Genomic DNA, 22,960 nt, shown 5'->3' on the forward strand with positions numbered 1-22,960 from the left:
ACAAAGATTAACTGGCTTGTCCAGTATTATAACCAGTTAATAAGTATAGGATAAGAATCTCTGTAATTTAAGTAATTCCCAGTTCACTATTCTTTATACACCCCAGTTTATTATTCTTTATACTATACTGCTTCTACTAGTGCTTTCTCTCACAAAAGGAGACACTGCATAGATAAGAAGAATAAAATAACAAACTCATTAATTGAACCAACAAACAAAAATAATTTATATTCTTTCTTACTTAGTAAAGCGGATTTCCAGATGAGAAGTCAAATATTCTCGTGGGGTAAATGTATGTTCCCAAACCACCATGTTTGGTACATAATTTATAGAGAAACACAACTCAGAAAGTGCAGTGTGCAATTTATCAAGGCTGAAAAATATTAACAAGCATAAAATAAAAACTTTAACATTTCATCATAGCAATAAAAATTAATTTTATAAACATATTGGACCTTATTTGGGGATAACTATAGAATTCAGTTTTTTCTCTCTCTTAAACTGACAAGTTCAAAATCTTTAAGGGTATCACTAAGCATGGAGAACAATTTTCTAAAGATGGCATCATTTGTTTCTTCATTCAGATGAATGACTTAATATATATGAATGAGTTTTTTCTGCACTCATAAAGATAATCATTTCCAATTCCTGTCGTACTTTCTGCTGTGGAGGAAGAAAGCTGTCTACAAAATGGCAAGAAGCTTGCTCAACACAGGAAGCAAAGAAGTAGGAAATTTACTCTCAACAAAAAACATTCACCCATTATTGCTCATCTCCTCTATAAACAAACAAATCACTGAACACTATCTAGTATAATATACCTATTTTAAAGTAATGATATCGGGTATTTTCTAATACATGACAAGATGCCAAAATAGTCTCAAACACCTGATATTAAATAAGCTGAAAATTATAGATTGCTTATAGGATATCCCTGCTCCCAAATTTTTTGAGATTCTTGGCCTTTAATATTTAGCATATAAAGACAAATGACATTTATTACATGAAAAATTCAAAAATCTATATTTTGGGATGAAGTAATAAGCACTAACTGGCTAAGCAAGTTCACAAAGGCAAAAAAAAAAAAAAAAAAAAAAAAAAACCAAAAACCCTGATTGGGAAATTAAGAATCTACAATTACAAGAATTTCCTCAGTACTAATATCATACCAAAAAACCACTCTTCTACCTATAACAAAAAGATACAATAGTGGATGGCTTACTTTGTCACTACCAGCCTGTTTTTCCTCATGCTCTCAACTCCTGGCTTTTCTCTTTCAGGTTCCCCTTTCTTACCAGTCTGCTTTTTTGACTTCTTATTCACTGCTTGACTGATGGTTTTGGCACAATGCTTGGGCAGTAACTAAATTTAAAAAGAAATAAAACCTTAGACTGATTACTTTAAAACATTAACTACTGAAATAAACCTTATCTAAATCCAGGCTATGTGGCAAATATGTTAGCACTAAGAGTAGAGGTATTAAGTGGGAGGTAGAGTTTACCTAGCTAGCTTGGAGAGCCCACTCAGCTTGATGGAAAACAGAAACAAGTAAATCTTGTGTGAAGAAACACTTCATAGAGCTACAGCTAAAAGAAAAGTTAAAAAATACCAGGCAAGTCAGGAGTAAAAATGAACACTTTACTGAAAGGAAAATGGCCTAAGAAGACCAAAACTATAGGCCACAATGTGTTGAGAATCCAGTGAGAATGACTAGGTAATGGAATGCAAAGTGCAGGGTAGAGGGGCTTTAGCTACCAGAAAGGGACTTGAATATCAAGCTAGAGGCTGGATTTTACACCATAAGTAATCCTAAGGACAGTGGCAATTTTTAAAAAACCTAATAATGGAACTTCACAGTAAGAGGTAATGAGATTTACTAAGAGTTTGAGAATTTTAAAAATGAAAATACTAAAAAAAAAAAAACAACTAGCTAAGAGATCATTTTCTTGCCTTCATACACAGTTTTCCTACCTGTAAGGAAACATTTAACATTTATTACCTGGTCACTAAGAGTACACTGTTCAGTACAAATATCAGTGATGAGATTTCGAGCTTGTTTAGCCATTTCATCAAGGAACATATTACATAAGGAAAGACTTCGATCTCCAATATGATGTCGCTGTTAAAGCAAGAGAGTAACAATAACAATAATAAAAATTATAAGAAAGTAGTTTGAATTAAGACACCTTTTAAATAAACATCAAAAAGAAGGCTCAAGTCTATTCTACGATAAGGAGTGAGGGTGGAAAATGTTATAGATTTCTTTTATCTCTTATAACAACTAACCTATCATACTGTACTTGCACATAATTGACATAAAATAAGTACTTGGTGATTATACAAGTAAAATATGGTTGAAAGGAATCTGAAAGAACCAGTATTTTCTTTAACAAGAAAAACTATTATTTTCAAATTCCAGTCTCATATCCAATTCTTAAATACTAAAACACCGAATATACAAATGTGAAAGAACAGATTTAGAGTAATATTTTCTGACCTCACCTGATTATATTATATATATATACACACACACACACAGTATAAAACAGAAAAAAAGGTCATATATTTAAATAAAATCAGCAGCAATCAAGTCAACAAAACTTCACAAGGCATTCAACTAACTCCCCAAAATCAAATTCCCCATCCTGGAAGAGAAAAAAAAAGCTGACCATGCATGTATTTTTCTGAACATAATAAGAGGAAAAAAGAAAATTATATCTAACTTTGGAGAGATTACATATACACATGTAGCTGCATACACTCACTCAAATCCATCTATCTCTAGCTACAGAATTCTAGTTTTGGTGGGTATTTAATAGGTTTAAAAAGTTTTCCTTGTCAACAGTAACTGAAATGTTAAGTATATAATGCTGGACAATTCTACACTATACATTTTTAATACTTTACAAAGAAATAGATTTTTACAGGTTTTCCTTCGCTGATCATCCATAATTATATAACAAACATGTAGACAACACAAATTCTATGCTAAATAAATGTAAAATAATATAAAAGAATATAAAAATATTTAAACATGTAAAATAACTGTTCCTCAATCTACCATAATACCTTATAATGTATTTTATTTAAAATGTCTTATACGAGTTCCCATAGTGGCTCATTGGGTTAAGAACCCGACAAGTATCCATGAGGATGCGGGTTCAATCCTGGCCTCGCTCTAGGGGTTAAGGATCAGGCATTGCTGCAAGCTGCAGCATAGGTTGCAAATCTGGTTCAGATCTGGTATTGCTGTGGCTGTACTATAGGCCAGAAGCTACAGCTCCCACTCAGCCCCTTGCCTGGGAAGGAACCGCTGCCGCATGTGTGGCCCTAAAAAGAAAAAAAAAAAAAAAAAAATGCCTTTTAAAACTACAGTTAGAAGCCAGACTAAAAAGGATCTACAGGCCAGATCAATTAAATAATCATTCACTTAACTTAAGGAAAGATTTCAAATGATAAACATTTGGGTTTTGTTTAACCAAATTCTGACTCCTTAAAGGTAAAACATATCCCTTGCTATCACTTCTCCCTGAAAAAAATATGGAACCAGCACTGCCTCAAACTTACTGGACTAACTTATTAAAATACAGATTTCACTACTATCCAATGGCTCAAAAATACTAAGACTGGAAAGCAAAACTAAGGTTTCTTAACTTTGGTTGTATTGCTAGGTACCGAAGATAATGGCAGAAACAGACCACTTAGGAGGCAGTAACAATCATCAGACAAAAGATGACATGGCTTGTACAAAGGTAAGAAGAGGTATAAGTTTGAACATATGAGAAGGTAGAGCCAAAAACAGAAAAGGCCCCAAGTTGGGGTGGATGTGGAAAATCAGTATTTCTATTCTGCACATATTAAACGTCAGATGGCTAAAAAAAAATCTAAGTTACAGCAGGATATAGAGAAAATCTAAACTGAAGGGAAAAGTCTGGGCTACAGATACAGATTTAGAAGACATTAGCATAGGGAAGATTTTTAAACAATGAGACTGGAAAGACTGAGTGAACCACTATACTGGATGGTACAGTTATAGCAACACAATAATTTCTTGTTGGTACTGGCTGTCCCTATCTGGGAATTCTGCTGACCTGTAAGGGTGTGAGTTTTGAATCTAGTTCAAAAGATACTATCATTTGGCAAATTCTTTTTTTTTTTTTTTTTTTTTTGCATTGCCTGAGGCACGCTTAATTTCCTAGGCCAGGATCAAACCCATGCCACAGCAGTAACCAGAGCAACAGCAGTGATAACACCAGATCCTTAACATGCTGAGGCAGCAGGTAAATTCTCTGCAAATTCACTTTAAGTACTCTAGCTTAAAACAAGGCCTTAGCATTAAGAAATTGTTCTAGAGGCTTATTCTATCATATTTCTGATCTAAATGAGATGAATGGCTAAAACTAAAATTATAAAGCAAGACTGCACTGAGAACTACTAACTGTGTACACCAACCAACTCCAGAGAATCCCTTTAATATTCCCAGAATGCTTCACATATATTTCTACCACAGCACAAAAAGAAAAAATTGTAATTATTTGGTAAGAATTGAGTCTTACCCTCTTAAGGAACCATAACTTTACCAACTAAAAGAGGCAGAAACATTAAAATAAATGATACGAGGTGATGGTAATAGGTAAAATAATGATGTAAAGTGCTATGACAATATGGTAAAGAGGAGACAAATTCTAACAGGAGAAATGTTGAAAACTTTTTTGCAGGAGGTGGTATTTAAGCTAAGCACTGAAGAAAAGGTAAGAGTACATACAACAAGTAAAAATGTAGTGAATTTTATGTACAAGGAAAAAGACTCTAACATGACGAAAGTAGATGAGTAAATTAGTACAGTTTATATAAGGTGGTCTAGTTACTCTAGAGAGTGGAAAGTAGAAGACTGTGCTTAATACAGTAGATAAACAAAATGTGGTATATACATACAGTGGATGATTATTCATAAAAAGGAAGTTCTGATATATGCTATAACATGGATGAGCCCTGAAACGTTATGTTAAATGAAATAAGCCAAACATAAAGAGTCAAACATTATATGAACTCTCTAGAACAGGCAAAGTCAGACTGACAGAAAGTACACTAGAGTATACCAAGGGTAGGAAGGATGGGGAGTTACTGCTTAAGGGCATACAGAATCTCTGGTTGGAGTGATGAAAGTTTTAGTTATGGATAGTGGTGGGGTTGCATAACATTGTAAAGGTAATTAAAGCCACTGAACTGTATGTTTAAAAATAGTTAAAATTACACATTTTTGTTATATGTATTTTTTCTTTAAAAAAAGAGAAGAATGGGGATAGAGATCAAATTGTGGAGGATTTTAAATGCTTGAGAAATTTTTACTTTCTTGATATGCAATGGAGAATGACTGACAGCTCTTTAAGAAGGAAAGAAGCACTCTGGTGGCATTGTGTTAAAGGCAGAAATATTGAAGGAAGAAAACTAATTAGGAGTATGTATGAAAAACAGTGTAAAGCTGAACTACAATAGTGACAAGAGCAATGGGAAGTAGAGGATGAATTTAAGAACTGACACCACACAAAATAAAATTAAGAGGACCTGATGAGTATAATGGGAAGAATGATGGTGAGGACAAAATTAATAGTATACCCTAGGGGTCATGATTGGGGGAAAAAAATCTATCAAATCTAAAAAAATCTATAAATCTATTAAAATTGGTGGTGTTATATCCTCACAGGTATTAATCCTAAAAACACTCCCTAATAAACTTCCTGCAGGCTCAAAGTCTTCTTCCAATGGAATGCTGAAAAATAACCTCCAATAGATATTACCTAATGCTTAAAGATTACTAATTCTACTGCTATCTCTAAGTTTCTCCTCTACAAGTTCTGCAGTTCTAAGGGACTCAAAACTAAATTATTACTTTTAAAATTACTATTTAATTTCAACATATATTCATTCTTATATTCACAAAGTGATATTTCTTCATGAAAGATTAGAAGAAATACTGAGTACATTTTTGATAGATACTTGGTACTTATAAAACTACTGAGTAGTTCAATTACTTAGTAACTGTGTGTGCCTTTATGTCAATGTCTTACAACTACCAGCAAATCTATATTTTGCCAATTATACATCTATTAAATTTACAAGTCAGTGAAATTCCTCTTCGAGATGTTTGTTTAGTCAGTAATTTCTCTGTTCAATTATCAAGTCTTTTCAAAAATAGTTTTAGAAGAAAACTAAGCATATAAAAACTAATCACCACATATAACTTTACCATAAATGTTAATACCTGACATTTACTTTAATAAAGGTAATTTCAAGTAACTGTATGATTTATTTTTATAAATATCTATGTACATTTATTCATTCATTCAAAAATATATTTGTCTATTATACCTATATCATATATATATTCAAGCATTCTTCTGATTCTGCAGAGAGATGCATTAGGTGGGCGGCTAGATTAGATTACATTTGGTCAGCTATATGTTTGGTACAGCTTATTCTGCATACCATATAAATCACAGTACTACTCTGAAATTACCTCTTCTGGACATAGTTCATGTGTGCAACTCATAAAATGAGTGCAAAGTAGTGGAAATGCAATTGAGTATCTTGACTGAGAGGGTAACTCCAAACATTGCTGAAACATCTTCTCAAAAGCACGACTATAAAAACTATAAGTAAACAAATTAAAAATTAGAATAAAAAATATTATAGTTAAAAATAAAATTTATGATACAATAACTTACAGTTAATTTAACTTGATTCAAGTGAATAAAAATTACCAACTGTATTATTTATTCTCTTAGGAAGAGAATATTTTTCCAGAGTTCTCTCTTACATACCAATAATCATTTCAGAGTAATAAAAGTATTATTTGTATAACATTAACACATTTTAAATAAGAAAGTTAAAGAGAAAATAAACCATATCAATGGCGTGAATATATGACATTCAAATCTTACATCATCAAATTTTATCAAAGCTAAGTCACTATCAATTGTTAAGAAACATCATTATTTTATGTACCACTAAGAAAAATACTGTCAATTAAACAATTACACACCATCAATTTTAAATTACTTCCAGATTTAAGAGATGTTAAATCTAAAAGAACGTGAAGTGATAAAATATAGCACATCTTGGAATAATAAGATAAACAGAAGCAGTAAACATGTCTTTATTTTGGATATGACAGACAAAATAAGAATATGGTTAAGAGAAAATATGGATAAAAATTGGATGACTGAAAATTTGCAAATTTTAAACATTACTCAAAATGTCTTTATTCCAAGAAAGAGAAGAGGAATTTCTAATTGCTATATACTCTTTTGCAATAGAAACCTTTCTATAGCCCAAACACCCCTAAACATAAAATGTTCATTTCATTTTCTTTCCAAGGTAGCTTTCAGGTCAGATAAAAGGACAGGGTTCAAAATAATCTTAAAATTCTTAAAACTTGTTATGTAATGATAGTGTTTCATGAGTTCCTTTAAGAGATCCCTTATGCCTTCTCTGTCTGGCAATTTGGATTTCTTCTACAATATTGCTAATTAAAGTCATACTAACAAACTAAAAAAAAAACCAAAAAACAAAAAAAACAATGCAGTTTTTTTCCCTTAAAAAATAAAAGCAGTGAGCAGCTTTTCATAATGATCTCTGCTCAAAAAATGGAAACTACTATCACTATCCACTGAGACTAAGTCAGCATTTTAGCAATAAAGTAACCTACTAGTTTATTCCCTTCAACTGCCCTAAAGGGAAAAAAGGTCAATAAGCAGAAACAGAGTTGATACTGTACAGTTTTGGAGTCAGAATACTTAAGTTTGAGTCCTGACACTACTATTTATTAATTTTATCACAATCAAATTCATGTATTCATTTAAACATTTATTAAGTACCTACTATGTTAGACACTGACAACAAAAACATGATCTTTCTTCAAGAACTGCATTACATGGGAAGAAAGAGGGAACAAAAGTTGTAAACTACTAAGTACAACAAAAGAGCTATATGAGTGAAGCAAAGGAGAGCAGAGCATAATAGAGGAAGTAGTCACATCATCATCATATTAACATCTGACTTAATACTGCAGAGTAAAATTGTTATTTAATTTCCAATATTTGCTCTATTTGACCGATCCCAAACCTTTTTTATTCCTTAGTCTAATGATGCAATTTGACGTGACCACTTTTTACCTCCCCAAAGAAAGTTTAAAAAATAAATTCACATCAGTAAGAGCTGATCTCATAGAGAATTAAAAATAGACATAAAGTTCCAACTTAGTAAACTTCATTTTGTTGGCAAGTTGTCCACTATTCCCTTTATTCTTAAGTGTTTATTAATGAACTGTCTTCAGCACTACACTAATGTAAAATAATCAAGAAATACACCTCTGGCTTATAAAAATTACAAATTCTGATTTAAAGAAAACTACAACATACCAAAATATGGAGAGATCTGATGTTTCCACCAACATTTCCACCAGCGAATCTACCATTTTCGTATGAAAAATTATTGTATTCATCATCTTTCCAAGTTCTCTGTGATCTGAAAGACTAAGTGAAGCCTTAGAGACACTGGTATATGCCTGTAAAAGTAAAGCAAAAAACAAAGGTACTTTAGGTAATGACTTTAAGTATAGACCAAGTTTACAAGGAAAAAAAAACAAAACCTCACTACCGAAAAATACTTAAAGTTATTATGACATTGTATGAGCAACATCTTTTAAAAATTGTCTACAGTGACCCAAACTTGAAATTACTACCAAGAATTTCTTTACATAAACTGAAATACTGTCCATAAAACAGAATCTAATACATGGGTCACTCATCTTGAAACCCCAAAATAAGTGGTTACAATATCAAAATCATAAAACAATGTATTATCATTGTGACTCAACCGAAAGAAGTTTTCAATTTAGTTCAAGAGAAAACATGTATAAGAAATAAGATGAAAAGTACTGCACGTGTTGATTCAGGGAGGTTTTAGATCATACTGAATCATTAAAAACTGGACAGCATAATATACTGTACTAACTGATGGATTCTAGAAAAGTGATAAAGACAGTAAAATTACTGCAGGTTAACCAAAAAGGTGATAGGTCTTAATCAAAACCATCAGGATAGGTTGTGAGGGAAAGAAATTCCACTAAAGAGGTACCCACTCACGGAAGGTGGAAACTTGCCCATGGATGGTGGACATTTCAGAAGAGCAGAGAACAAGAATAAAAGGGGTGCCTTCAGAACACACTGTTCACTATGGCTATAGCTTGAGTGCAAAGAAGAGAAGGGTAATGGTGAAGGATGAGATTTAACCAGATCATAGAGACCACTGTACATCATGTTAAAGAATTTAAACTTTTGGGTGAACCACTGAAGGTTCTGTGTGATGGCTAATTATTATTCAGAAAGATTATTATTCTATGTGGAGGGAGAAACAAAGAGAAGTGGAGAGAAAGGGAGCAGGAAGCAGAGATCTGTTAGGAGGCAGTGGTGGCAAAAATACAGACAGGATTATGATGCAGTCTACGGTGGTGTAGCTCAAAAATGCTTAATCTGGGAATGACTAGATGTGATAGGCAACAGAATAATTACGGACGATGGTTAGAGTTCTTCTGGCTTTTGGAAGACATTCCTTCATGAATCTCAAGTGCGCCTATACACTCTGCTGGATATGCCAATAATGCAAGGCCCAGACCATTCACTATGCAGGCCATTTCTCAGGGTTATATTTGTAGCAACCAAAATTGAGAAATAAGGTAACGTGTCCCTCTAGAACAAAGAGTAAGTGTGCTTACTGTTGATGATAAATCAGAGAGTCCCTCAAACTCAGTTCTCATTAGCTGCAACACAAGCCCAATTCATACACAGCATTCATCTGGGTCTCTCTACACTGCCCCCATGAGACATGGAAGCAAGAGAAAAATGATGTATACATACTAATGCTCATACTGATGTTTAATTCCTGTGCAACAAATTAAGTCCTTTGTCTCTGATACAGGAGCCCCCTGTTGTTCTGCTAGTATTCATGAAGCAATAAAAGACTAAATAATTATTGCCTTTTAAGTAGGATAAAAATCAGGAGTTCCTGCTGTGGTTCAGTAAGTTATGAACCCAACTAGTATCCATGCTGACTCAGGTTCAATCCCTGGCCTCATTCAGTGGGTTAAGGATCTGGCATTGTGTGAGCTGCGATGTAGGTCGCAGCTGCAGCTCAAATCCCATGTTGCTGTGGCTGTGGCTATGGCTGGCAGCTGCAGCTCCAATTCCACCCCTAGCCTGGAAAACTTCACCATATGCCACAGTTATGGCCCTAAAAAGGGGGGCGGGGGGAGAAGGTAGGATAACAATCAAATATCAGACTTCATAATGGTGAAAGGTCACAAGGATGAAGCTACCATTCACTAAAATAGGCATATCACAAAGCAGAGTTTTATATTGTTGTCTGTGTCTGCCAGTAAAGTGGAGAGAATGAGGAATACGATAGCAATATTCTAATAGCAAGATATATTCCAAACATTATATATTATACTGTTAGACAATTTAAATCTGATAGAAATTCAATTTACCTTTCCTCAGTTTTAAAGTACAAAAAGGAATCAGTAGTGGCCATGAGATCAATAAATATTACCATTTGACCCTCATTTAAAAAATTCTAAATTGAAGTATCACTGGTCAGATAAAATGGATGGTGACAAAATGAGATAATTTAATTTAAAACACTCATTTGAAATGCTGGACAAGAATGGAAGGAGAAATAAACATTACTAAATAAAGAAGAATTGGTTTAAATAAAAGTCTAAGATATGAAGAACCCAAGTAAATTAGAAGACAGAAGAGAAGCTGAATGATTGACCAAAGATGCTTTGGGGGAATGAGATAACTTAGGGAACAGAAAAAAATGGCATAGAATATATATAGAGGAGAACTCTTCTTTTAAGACTAAAAAGACTCCAGCGAAGGCACAAAGCACATGCTAACTTTCTTTCAAAGGCTTATCCTTCTGGCCCTGCTCTACTCAAGAACTGACATATACAGAGCTATACATCTTTCTCTGGCCATATGCTTAGACCTAATAATGTTTGTCCTTCTACCAGATGACTGGTCAAAGTGAGATCATTCATATCTTTTGTGAAGATATTTTCCTTTTTGTAGTAATATCTTACACTAAAAAGTCTCTTTATCTGCCTTTTCCTCGAGCTATTTTCCTATTCAAATTCTACTCACCTTTCAATGTCAGGGTAAAACATTGCTTTCTCTATAAAGCCATTACTATTGATTCCAACTTCAAAAAAACTTTCTCCTTCCTAAGAAAACTATAATCAATTGATAATCATACTCTGTCATTGTATCTTTTAACTTAAGCTTTTAGATTTTAAACTGCCATTTAATTTTTCATTATCTTTTATGCCTTGTCTCCATATCCACATTTATAAAATACTCATAAGAGGATTTATACTCTTCTACAGCTTTATACAACACTGCTCACAATATTTTATCTCCTGAATCCTCTCGTCTTGTGTGTGGTCTTGGAAGCCCCACTGATGACCTGCTCTTCATCATCTATGCAAACCTCCTAGATTTTGGACACTGTCTCCCACCTGCACTTTTGCCCTCTTTTCTTAGCCAAGACTTCTCAGGCTTGGTTGTATGTCCCATTCTTTTCTTCTTTGGTAAGTTCTGACCTATTATCACTAAAAAATAAAGAGTCTATTATGCAATAAAAAGCAGCTGAATGACTGTGTTTCAATGATAGTTAAGAGCAATTTTTTTGTATGTACTCATTATTTTTACTTATTTATTATTATTATTATTAAAGTATAGTTGATTTACAATGCTTCATCAAGTTCTGTTGTACAACAAAGTGACTCAATCACACACATTTCCCTGTGCTATTCAGTAGGATCCCACTGCCTCTCCATTCCAAATATAATAGTTTGCATCTGAAAATGTTATGGTTGAATTGCGTCCCTCAAAAAGATATACTGAAATTATAGTTCCAAATACCTCAGCATTTAATACTCGTATTTGGAAATAGGGTCTTTATAGAGGTAGTCAAGTTAAAAATGTGATCATTAATCAATACGACTAGTGTCCTAAAAAAAAGAAAAAATTTCGACAGAGAGATATACAAAAAAGGAAGACGATGTGAAGAGAGAGAGCTATATTGTCTTCATAGTGTTGCATCTATAAGCTAAGGAAAATAAAAAGTCTCATTTAGGGAAATATTGCTTCTATATTCCTAATGCTTACTCAAATGCTTTATATTCTGCTATATGATTGCACTGAACAAAGGTAAAATTCTCAAGTGAATCCTTCAAATGAAAGTTTAAAAACCCTGGAAATATCTAATAAAGGTTAATTTAAAATGCATCTAAATCTAAAATTCTTTGAAACTAAATGCTAGTTTAGGCACTCCCACAAAGTGAGTGAGAGAATGAAAACAGTTCAAATTCTGTGACAATGGCTTTCAAAATTTTTGGCAAATATCCTTCTATTTTCATTCATTTTGAAAGCTCTACTTTTGTATTATTTCATAGCATTTTTTAAAACAAGGGAATGTTAATTTCTAAACTTTAACTGGAAGAAAATAATTGATAATACATACACACATGTTTTAGAATGATGGTATCTCAATTATTCTTCCCTAATCTCCCACTAACCAGCTCTGCAACCTCAGGCAAATTACTTAATATTGTACCTTAATTTACATAATTATAATTTCTAAAAAAAAAAAAATGGCTGCTATAGAACACAGGACAAGAGTCAGAGAAGCGCCTATTTATTTTAACATTAGAGGGAAAGAACGTAAGCAAAGCAAAAGCACCTCAAGGAACTAAGCAGAATGCCAGAAAAGTATACTCTTTCTAGGAGTCCTTCCTGAGACTGTATAATCTAAAAATCTCTTCCTTAAACACAAAGTGTTTATTTTTTTTACCATTTAATTAAAATATTTTTAAATTTTTTTAAGTTGCAGAACAGTATACAGTATCATCTCACTTAACAGGTTTCAACATCTAAAAGGATACTGTATAGGCCAATTATTACAAGTGAATATTTCTGCAGAATGAAACTAGGAAATGTGAGAACTTTCAATTTCTACTTTACCTCTGGATATTTTGACTTTTCATGATGAGAGCATATTATTATTTTAAAATATATATATTTCTGAAATATGCAGCCAGTGAAAATATCATGCCAGTTTTCCCATTGCTAGCAATACTTAAGGGGCTCTATCATTAAATCTGTAGTACATACAAAGATTTCAGGCTTAATTTTTTTTTCTTTGTTTTTAGGGCTGCACTTCCAGCATACAGACATTCCCAGGCTAGGGGTAGAATCGGAGCTGCAGCTGCTAGTGTACACCATACCAACACAGCAACATGTAATGCAAGTCACATTTGTGGCAATGCCAGAAAGACAAAATACCATATGATATCACTTATATCTGGAATCTAATACACGGCACAAATGAACCTTTGCACAGAAAAGAAAATCATGGACTTGGAGAATAGACTTGTGGTTGCCAAGGGGGAAGGGGAGGGAGTGGGATGGATGGGGTGCTTGGGGTTAATGGATGCAGACTATTGCCTTTGGAATGGATTAGCAATGAGATCCTGCTGTGTAGCACTGGGAACTGTGTCTGGTCACTTGTGATGGAGTATGGTGGTGTGGGAGAAAAGAGCGTATGTGTGGCTGGGTCGCCATGCTGGGCAGTGGAAAATTGACAGAGCACTGTGGACCAGCTGTGGCAGAAAAAAATAAAAATCATAAAAAAAAAAAAAAAAAAAGACACAACCAAACTCACAAATACAGACAACAGATTGTGGCTGCCAGAGGCAGGGGAGTCAAGGGTAAGTGAAATGGGTGAAGGTGGTCAAAAGACACAGACTTCCAATTACAAAATAAATAAGTCCTAGGTATATAATGTACAGGTTGGTGACTACAGCTAGTAACACTGAATTGTATATCTGAAAGTTGCTAAGCGAGTACATTTTAAAAGTTCTCATCACAAGAAAAAACAGAATTTCTAACTATGTATGGCGGTGATATTAACTAGACTTACTGTGGTGATCCTCCCAAAATATACACACTGAATCATTATGTTGTATACCAAAAAATAACATTATATTACGTATCAATTACATCTTAATTTTTTCTTTTTTCTTTTTTTTTTTTTTTTTTGCTTTTTAGGGTCATACCCACTGCATATGGAGGTTCCCAGGCTAGGGGTTAAATCAGAGCTACACAGCTGCTGGCCTATGCCACAGCCACAGCAATGTAGGATCTGACCTACGTCTGCAACCTATACCACAGCTCACAGCAACACTGGATCCTTAACCCACTGAGTGAGGCCAGGGAGCAAACCCACAACCTCACAGTTCCCAGTCGGATTTGTTTCTGCTGCATCACAACAGGAACTCCTACATCTTAATTTTTTCAAGTTTCTTCTAGGAGGTAAAGACTCTGGTTAGTCATAAATAAAAAAATCTTTTCACTAGGTATACAACAATGAATATTTTTTCATATTGTTATGTTTTCATGTTAGCTACGGTATCCAATAACAAAAGAGAATGACAATGAAAATTGTTATGCTTACCTGTAATCTAAACCAATCTAATCTCATTCCTCTGAAATCAAATACTTCCCCATCTTCAACTACAATAATAGAAAAAAGATTACAAAGCAAATTAAATGTTTTTACAAATCTAAAATCACATTTTAAAATTTAAGAGCTAATTCCACTTCCGGGCATTTACACACAAGAATAAAAGCAGGGTCTTGAAGAGATATTTGTACACCAATGTTCACAGCAGCATTATTCACAACAGCCAAAAGGTGAAAATAATCAAAAAGTCTATCAACAGATGAATGGATAAGCAAAATGTGGTATATATACACAATAGCATATTACTTGATCTTAAAACGGAAGCAAGTTCTATCACATGAATGCTACAACACAGATGACATTAAGGATAGTATGCTAAGTGAAATAAGTCAACAACAACAACAACAAAAAATACTATATGATTCACTTAGTTGAGGTATCTAGAATAGTGTAAGTCATAGAAACAAAGTAGAAAAGTGGATGCCAGAGGTTGGAGAGGAGGGGAGAAAAATAGGAGTTGCTATTTTATAGCTATAGAGTTTCAGTTTTTCCAGACAAAAAGTTACTAATATTGACTGTAAAACTATGTATGCAAGTACACTTAACACTACTGAACTGTACACTTAAAAATGGTAAGGTGGTAAATTTCATGTTATGTTTACTTTACCACAATTTAAAAATAATTTAATATCTAAGAGTGAAATAATTCTCATATCCTATAAAGATGATGACAAAAGAGGAAGTTATGCTAAGAGAAGGGTAAGTACACACTTCTCTCCTAAACCCTGTGATTCTCATTTTGCTTACATGTCAATTTAAAATACAGCATGAGGAATCCCATGAATAGAAATTCTAGATAGTACGCTGAATTTCTGCAAAATAACTTTATGTAAACCAAATATCATTAAGCAAGTTTATAATAGGTTCATTACTTATGGTAAAGACTGATAAAACTAAAATTTATCACTCAGAAATTTTCAAGATTTCTGATAACTTTTACATGAAGATTATAAAACTAAAACATCATACCAATCTCTCGGAATGGAATATTCAACTAATGGAGAGGCAGTCTGGTATATGACATCAACTTTTGAGATTGACTGACATGAACTTAAGTTCCTATTCTAGCACTTAGAAGATATCTGTTAGAGTATGAGCAGATCATACTAAATAATCAAGAGGTTAATCCTCAAACCCTAAGTTTCCAAATCTGTCAAATAAATGTAATGACAGCTTTTTAAAAACTGATGTGGATTAAACAGGATAATATACAACATCCCTGCCCAGACTAAGCAGTTTATTAATGGTATCCATTGTTGTCAAAGGTAATGCCTGGACCATGTATACACATTATTATGATATGGGGGTGCTCATTTTCCTTTTCTTTTTTTTTTTTTAACTACAAAATGCCTGTTTTCCTACCACTGAATAATAAGAAATGTCAAGCTATACTTCATATGATGTTTATAAACAGCATCACACATTCATTTTGGAAACCTCTGCTTCAGAGAAAACAAAGTTGAAACAAAAGAAACAGACTAAATATGTCCAAGAAATTAGATAAGTAATTCTGTAAAAATTAACTTTTAAATCCTCTACTTAACAATCAAGTTTGAAAACCTGTTTTTATTTAAAAGACCTACCTTGTTTTACACTTAGAGAAGTCATAGTGTTAACAAAAGAGGACATGATAATTGATTCATCTTCAGGGCAAACAGAAAGATTCTGAAAAGGAAATAAAAAATAGAATAATGTCAAAAACACCTGGTTGGGAAACAACTCTAGTGGGTGAGTAAACAAACTGGTATATCAATACTATGTAAGGAGTTCCCATTGTGGCGCAGCAGAAACAAATCCAACTAGGAACCATGACGTTGTGGGTTCGATCCCAGGCCTCACTCAGTAGGTTAAGGATCCAGCATTTCCATGAGCTGTGGTATAGGTCGAAGACGAGGCTCGGATCCTGTACTGCTGTGGCTGTGGTGTAGGCTGGCAGCTATAGCTCTGATTAGACCTCTAGCCTGGGAACCGCCACATGCTGTGGGTGTGGCCCTAAAAAATAATAATAATACTGTGGAATAGTTTTGAGCAAAAAACAGGGATGGAATGTTGATTCACACACATGGATGAATCTCAAAAATATTATGCTAATTGAAATAAAAAACAAAAAAATTGTATCATGATTATTTCATTTTTATGAAAAAAAAAATTTTTTTTTGGCTATGCCCATGGCACACGGAAAATTCCCAGGCCATGGATCAAACCCTTGCTGCATCTGCAACCCAAGCTGCTACAGTGAAAACACTGGTTCCTGAACTGCTGTGCCACAAGGGAACTTGAAAAAAAAATTTTAAAGGCAAAAAGTGATAAGCAGATAAGGGATTGTTGGAGGTTTAGAGGGTATCAACTACAATATGTACAAGAAAACTTTGAAGGGTTAGAAATGTTCTACATCTTGATTAGTGGTAGTCACGTATATGTACGCAGTTACCCAAATTCAAATAGTACACTAAAAATGGGTTATTTTTATCATATATGAATTTCACTTCAACAAAATTAGGACCAAAAAATCCATTTCAATCTAGCTAAAAAAGTGAATATTTGATAAACTACTAATTTGAAGATGCTAAATCATAAATATTTTAAAAGATGGATGCAGAGTTCCCTTCATGGCTCAGCGGTTAACGAACCTGTTTAGGACCCATAAGGATGCAGGTCCGATCCCTGGCCTCAGTGGGTTAAGGATCTGGTATTGTCATTAGCTGTGGTGTAGGTCACAGATGTGGCTCAGATCCCATGTTGCTGTGGCTGTGGTGTAGGCCAGAAGCTGTAGCTCTTGTTCAACCCCTAGCCTAGGAACCTCCATATGCCACGAGTGCGGCCCTAAAAAGCGAAAAAAAGAATGCTTAGCTCACAAAAATCATAAGTAATTTTAAGACATTAAGACCTATATAACAATGTAAATGTATATAACGTCCTATACTGTAAACTTAAAAATGGTTGCCTGGTAACTTTTATGTTCACATATTTTAAGACAATTAAAAAAAATTAATACCGGATTAGCAATGAGATCCTGCCGTGTAGCACTGGGAACTATGTCTAGTCATGTACGATGGAGCATAATAATGTGAGAAAAAAGAATCTGTACATGTATGTGTAACTGGGTCACCATGATGTACAGTAGAAAAATGAATAAATAAAAGGTAAAAAAAAATTAATACCTATTACAGTGAACAATGTTAACAGGTTAATCTTAGTTCTAAATTTAAATCCTAGCAAATGGTTAAAAACACCACGCAGGTACTTTACAATAGAAGTGGGTGGTAAAAAGCTTAGGTGTTTAAGACTTGAGTTCAAATACTGGCGCTATTACACACAAATTGCATGACAATGATCAAGTTATAGAGGTCTGTTTTTCTTGAACAAATAATGATAACCATACCTATCCGCAAAAAAGTTGTTGTACAGACAGAATATAATATACTATCAATACATTTGCCAATTATTACTATTATTATTATTATTTTGCTTTTTAGGGTTGTACCCAAGCCTATGGAAGTTCTCAGGCTAGGGGTCGAATTGGAGCTGCAGCTGCCGGCCTATACCAGAGCCACAACAACTTAGGATCCAAACTGTACCTGTGACCTACACTATAGCTCATGGCAACGCTGGATCCTTAACCCACTGAGTGAGGCCAGGGATTGAACCCTCATCCTCATGGATACTATCTGGGTTCATTATCACCGAGCCATGACGGGAACTCTGCCAATTATTAATATTAGTGTTATTATTGCTGCTACTACTACCATTATTATAATTCCATTAAAAATTACAAAATTAATTTTCTCGGTATTGTTAACATCAGTTTATATAAAAGACATGGAGTGACAGAAAAATTTTTAAAACTTTAAAATAAATCTGTAAAATTTATGAATAAATATCCAACTAACTATAGCAAGTTTCATGAAATTAGGAGTCTGGTTTACTTTTTAGATTGTGATAGCATGGTAGCCTCTGGTTTATCTCCTAAGTAATCACTATTCAAAAAAAAAAAAAAAAAAAAAATGGAGTTCCCATTGTGGCTCTGCGGAAACGAACCCGACTAATATCCATGAGGATGTGGGTTCAATCCCTGGCTCCATTCAGTGGGTTAAGGATCCTGCGTTGCCAGGAGTAGAGGTGTAGGTCGCAGACGCTGCTCGGATCTGGTGTTGCTATGGCTGTGGTGTAGGCCTGTAGCTCTGACTTGACCCCTAGTCTGAGAACTTCCATATGCCACACATGCAGCCCTAAAAAAAGAAAAAAATTGCAGCAAAGCACTAACACTCTAGGGATAAAAATCAACTATTCCATTTTCCTTTTTAATAGCCATTCTAGAAAGGAAGCATCTGAGCTCCATCTAGTGGACAAAAGAAGGACTACATTAGTTTAGGATAGTAACCTACAAGCTATATAGATAGACTTCAGGGTAAACAATTACATAAACAAATTTTTTCTTATTTGCATTTTTAGCTAGGTTTGAAAAAAAATTAGCACTTTAAAGTATGCTTATTTCTCTGGAAAACCAGTAGTTTTAGAGTGGTCTTAACATAAAGAGAATTTGTGCTGTTCTTCCTTTGTACTGTATGTATGTAATAGTATAGACATCTATGATTTTATAAAATGAAGAAAGTATTATTTTCTTTAGTCAATTAATATAGAATAAAAATAAATTTATATTGAGATTTAAAAGATTAAATCAAGAAATTATGGAAAGCAAAAAATGAAAAAAAGCTAAGACTAAAAATCAATAGAGAAAAATCCAAAATGAAAATTTTATAAATTGAGGCATCTAGACGAAATTTTTTTTTACTAGCTATTTTCTAACACACAATGCAAAAATATTTTTCTTCTGTTTTCCCTCTAATACTTAATTATCAATTATAATGTCTCCAACATCTCTTCTTCATCTCCATAGCCAATGTGCAAGTTCAGGCTCTCAATAGCTTTCACTTACCCTAGTGCAGGAATTTTTCTTCTGGTCTCCCTGCCTCCTCTCCCTTGGCCTCCAGCAATCCAACATCCACAACGAGCTAGGGTGATCTTCTTAAGTATTAAATCTGATTTATGACTAACCCCCTCTTTTGCAAGGCCCTCTGTAATTTGGTTACTGTACACCTCCACCCCCAAGAAAAACAATCATTCCCCGCACTGTATTCACTATGACCTTTACATACACTTCAGCATAACACCCATCAACTGGAATACAACTAAATTTTTCCCCCTTTAGATAATGACCTCCTTGACAAGATAAAACCATGACTTATCTATGCCTGTATCTTCATCACCTGGTATAAGATGACATTTCATAATTGTTCACTGAGCAAACAAACCAGTTACCAGAAAAGAGAAAAAGGAACAAAAGGGAGAATAATATGAGGTAGTTTTTACCTGCACAAGTTCATTGAGGACAACAGCATCAAAGCCAGAAAGGTACTGCACGTAATATCTTTGCATTACAGGTCCATACTTCCTTACATGTGCTCTAAGCTCTTCCATGTAGAATATTAATTCAGCAATGTGCCTTTTTCAAAAATTCAAGAAAAATATTTTAAAACATAATCCACTGTTTTCAAGGAAAATATGAAATGTCTTTGACATTGCAACATTGTTTTTTCCTTAGAAAAACTATTGTTGTGTTTAATGTCAACAACTTTTTATATTATTTCATATAAATAAAGAAATCATGAAACCAAAAAAAAAAAAAAAAAGCTAAGACTGAAAAAGAGGAACAGAGGAAAATCCAAAGCAAAAATTAAATTAGGACAGCTCATAAATAATTCATTATAATTGTAAATTAGGGAGTTCCTGTTGTGGCTCAGCAGTTAAGGACCTGACTAGTATTTATGAGGATGAGGGTTTGATTAGTGGGTTAAGAATCAGGCGTTGCCGCAAGCTGTAGTGTATGCAGTTCGCAGATGTGGCTAGGATCCAGCATTGCTGTGACTGTGGCATAGGCCAGCAGTTGCAGTTCCAAATGGACCCCTACCTAGCCTGGGAACTTCCATATACCACAGGTATGGCCCTAAAAAGCAAACAAATAAAAAAGAAAATTAAAAAATAATAAAGAAAATTAGATTAGGAAGAAGTATGATTTTTTTGTATGCTCTTATTCTTTTTTTTTTTTTTTTTTTTGTCTTTTTAGAGCCATACCCACGCCATGTGGGAGTTCCCAGGCTAGGGGTCAAATTGAAGCTTCAGCTGCTGGCCTACACCACAGCCACAGCAATGTGGGTTCCAAGCCGCATCTGCGACCTACAGCACAGCTCACGGCAGCGCAGGATCCTTAACCCACTGAGTGAGGCCAGGGATCGAACCAGAGTCGGGTTCATTAAATGCTAAGCCATGACAAGAACTCCTGTATGCTCTTATTTCTAATTCATTTATATAACTCCTATTAAGGGACTGTGGCCTAAAATTAGAGAAAGATATTACAAATGACACATTCAGTTGCAACTCTATTCCATTAGGATTCTTATTCAAACTTTTGTGTGGTAAATAATTTTGAAACATGAATTTCATAAGAAATACTACAGCATGAAAACAAACAAGATTTCTAGGACTACCTCAAACATTAGAGAGAAAGCATTTAAAGCCCCTATTCTAAGAAAGTTGACTTTGCATTCTAATTCATATTACTTAACTATGTATTATAAATATTCCCTCCATTATGACAAATATGAAAAGCCCTAAAAAAAATCATTTTCAAAATAATTTTACTTTAGTTCCCAAATTCTAAAAATACACAAAAAAACTTTTTTAATGTTGCTAACTTACTTATCTATAAAGTCATCTGCACTCTTCTTTGGCATGTTATCTGCATGACGAAGGAGCCAGATAATTTCATCACGGGCAAAGGATAATGCCATAAAAACAAAAAGTGCCTGATACACATAAAAAAAAAAAAACAAACAAAAAATCAGTTTACTTTCATGCAAAGATTAAAAACAAAACCTACAGATAATCTTTTTCCAAGTAAAAAGTCTCTGGCAAGACCTTAAAATATCAACTTCAAAAGATAGAAATGAGAGAACAGAGGAGAACCTCAAATTATTTACCAGGGAAACCAAGCACATAAGCAAGATACAAGAAAAATGCAGAAAGGTGATTTACAAATGCCAAGTTAGCAAATTCACTGTCAGCTAGATATAAAACCCTCTTATGTAGTCTCTGACTGAAATTTCAGAAAAATTTCACAGAGAAGAAATTTTTAATTTTTTAATATGGTACACTTGCTGTAGTTGAAATAATTAAATCATTTACCTTGGGACCTAGCAAGCCAGGCTGATCAGAGAGGACAGTAGCCAGTTCTTTCAGTGCAGACCTTAAAAACTTGCGTCTTTCTCTGTGCATTGAACCACTATAGGGAAAGACATCCACCATTACAATTTATCTATTTTGACTAAAAATATTGGCAATTAAATAACATCATTTCAGGGTCAACTTTCAAAGTTTTCCTAGGAAGAAGAAACCTTTATAAATATCACCTATGTGTTTGTCACTAAATGATTTCCCAATCTTTTCTTTATCCTTACCTTTCTTGTGCTGCTTTTGTAACCATGTTTCTTCTCTTACTCTCTATCAAAATCCTACACAAACTTCAAGACCAATCCTTCAAGAACTATCTCCTGGGAGTTCCTGCTCTGGCACAGTAGGCTGAAGATCCAGCACTGTCTCTGGGGAGGTATGGGTTTGATCCCTGGACCAGTACAAAGGGTTAAGGATCTGGTGTTGCCACAGCTGTAGCGCAGGCTGCAGCTGCAGCATGAATTCAATCCCATTATACAACACATTAATTTTAGAAAACACATTAAAATCCAACCTTTACCTATGTGACTTTAGGTTCCACCTCTCTAATTTTCAGCCTCTCATCTATAAAACAGGAATGATAATACCTGACTCAAAAGACACATCTTCCGTAATATATGGGTAAATTTACAATGTTAGCATAATTCTAATGACAAGCTCCCTTTTAACTGACAGTAATAAATTCATCTGGTAATATATCTAAAAAGAAAGGTTAATGATATTTTGGCTATTTTAACTACACAGGGTTGCTTGCAAGGAACATTAACCTCAAGAGAAAATGTCTATAAAGTACTTTGGCATAGGCTACCAGCTGAAGCTCTGATTCAAACCCTAGCTTGGGAGCTTCCATATGATGCAGGTACAGCCCTAAAAAGCAAAAAAAAAAAAAAAAAAAAAAAAATTCCAGTATCAATCCTACAGCCTAAATCTAAATTCTAAAACTTTTTATGGTTTTGTATTTTCATCTATGACAATGCTGCTCATCTTCTCCCTGCCTTAGAAAAATACTGATGGGTTAGATAATGTT

At 34.0% G+C, this 22,960-nt stretch overlaps 1 protein-coding gene across 4 annotated transcripts in view; it reads right to left on the bottom strand.

Moving 5' to 3' along the window:
- The window catches only part of NCKAP1 (NCK associated protein 1), a 101,084-nt gene that overhangs the window by 27,891 nt on the left and 50,233 nt on the right, over positions 1-22,960 (bottom strand). For all 4 annotated transcript variants that reach the window (XM_021075813.2, XM_003359581.5, XM_021075812.2 and 1 more), the window contains 10 exons: positions 21,889-21,985; positions 21,403-21,509; positions 20,017-20,149; positions 16,230-16,311; positions 14,578-14,636; positions 8,421-8,566; positions 6,518-6,650; positions 2,000-2,119; positions 1,223-1,362; positions 242-373 (listed from right to left, as the gene is read on the bottom strand). In XM_021075813.2, the coding sequence (XP_020931472.1) occupies positions 242-373; positions 1,223-1,362; positions 2,000-2,119; positions 6,518-6,650; positions 8,421-8,566; positions 14,578-14,636; positions 16,230-16,311; positions 20,017-20,149; positions 21,403-21,509; positions 21,889-21,985 (1,149 nt within the window). The remainder of the gene's footprint in view (positions 1-241; positions 374-1,222; positions 1,363-1,999; positions 2,120-6,517; positions 6,651-8,420; positions 8,567-14,577; positions 14,637-16,229; positions 16,312-20,016; positions 20,150-21,402; positions 21,510-21,888; positions 21,986-22,960) is intronic.

Source organism: Sus scrofa, chromosome 15 (assembly GCF_054392235.1).
Source record: "Sus scrofa isolate SSC_HxYL_T2T_F1_AM1 chromosome 15, Sscrofa_HxYL_maternal_Yorkshire_Landrace_v2.0, whole genome shotgun sequence".
NCBI lineage: Eukaryota > Metazoa > Chordata > Mammalia > Artiodactyla > Suidae > Sus > Sus scrofa.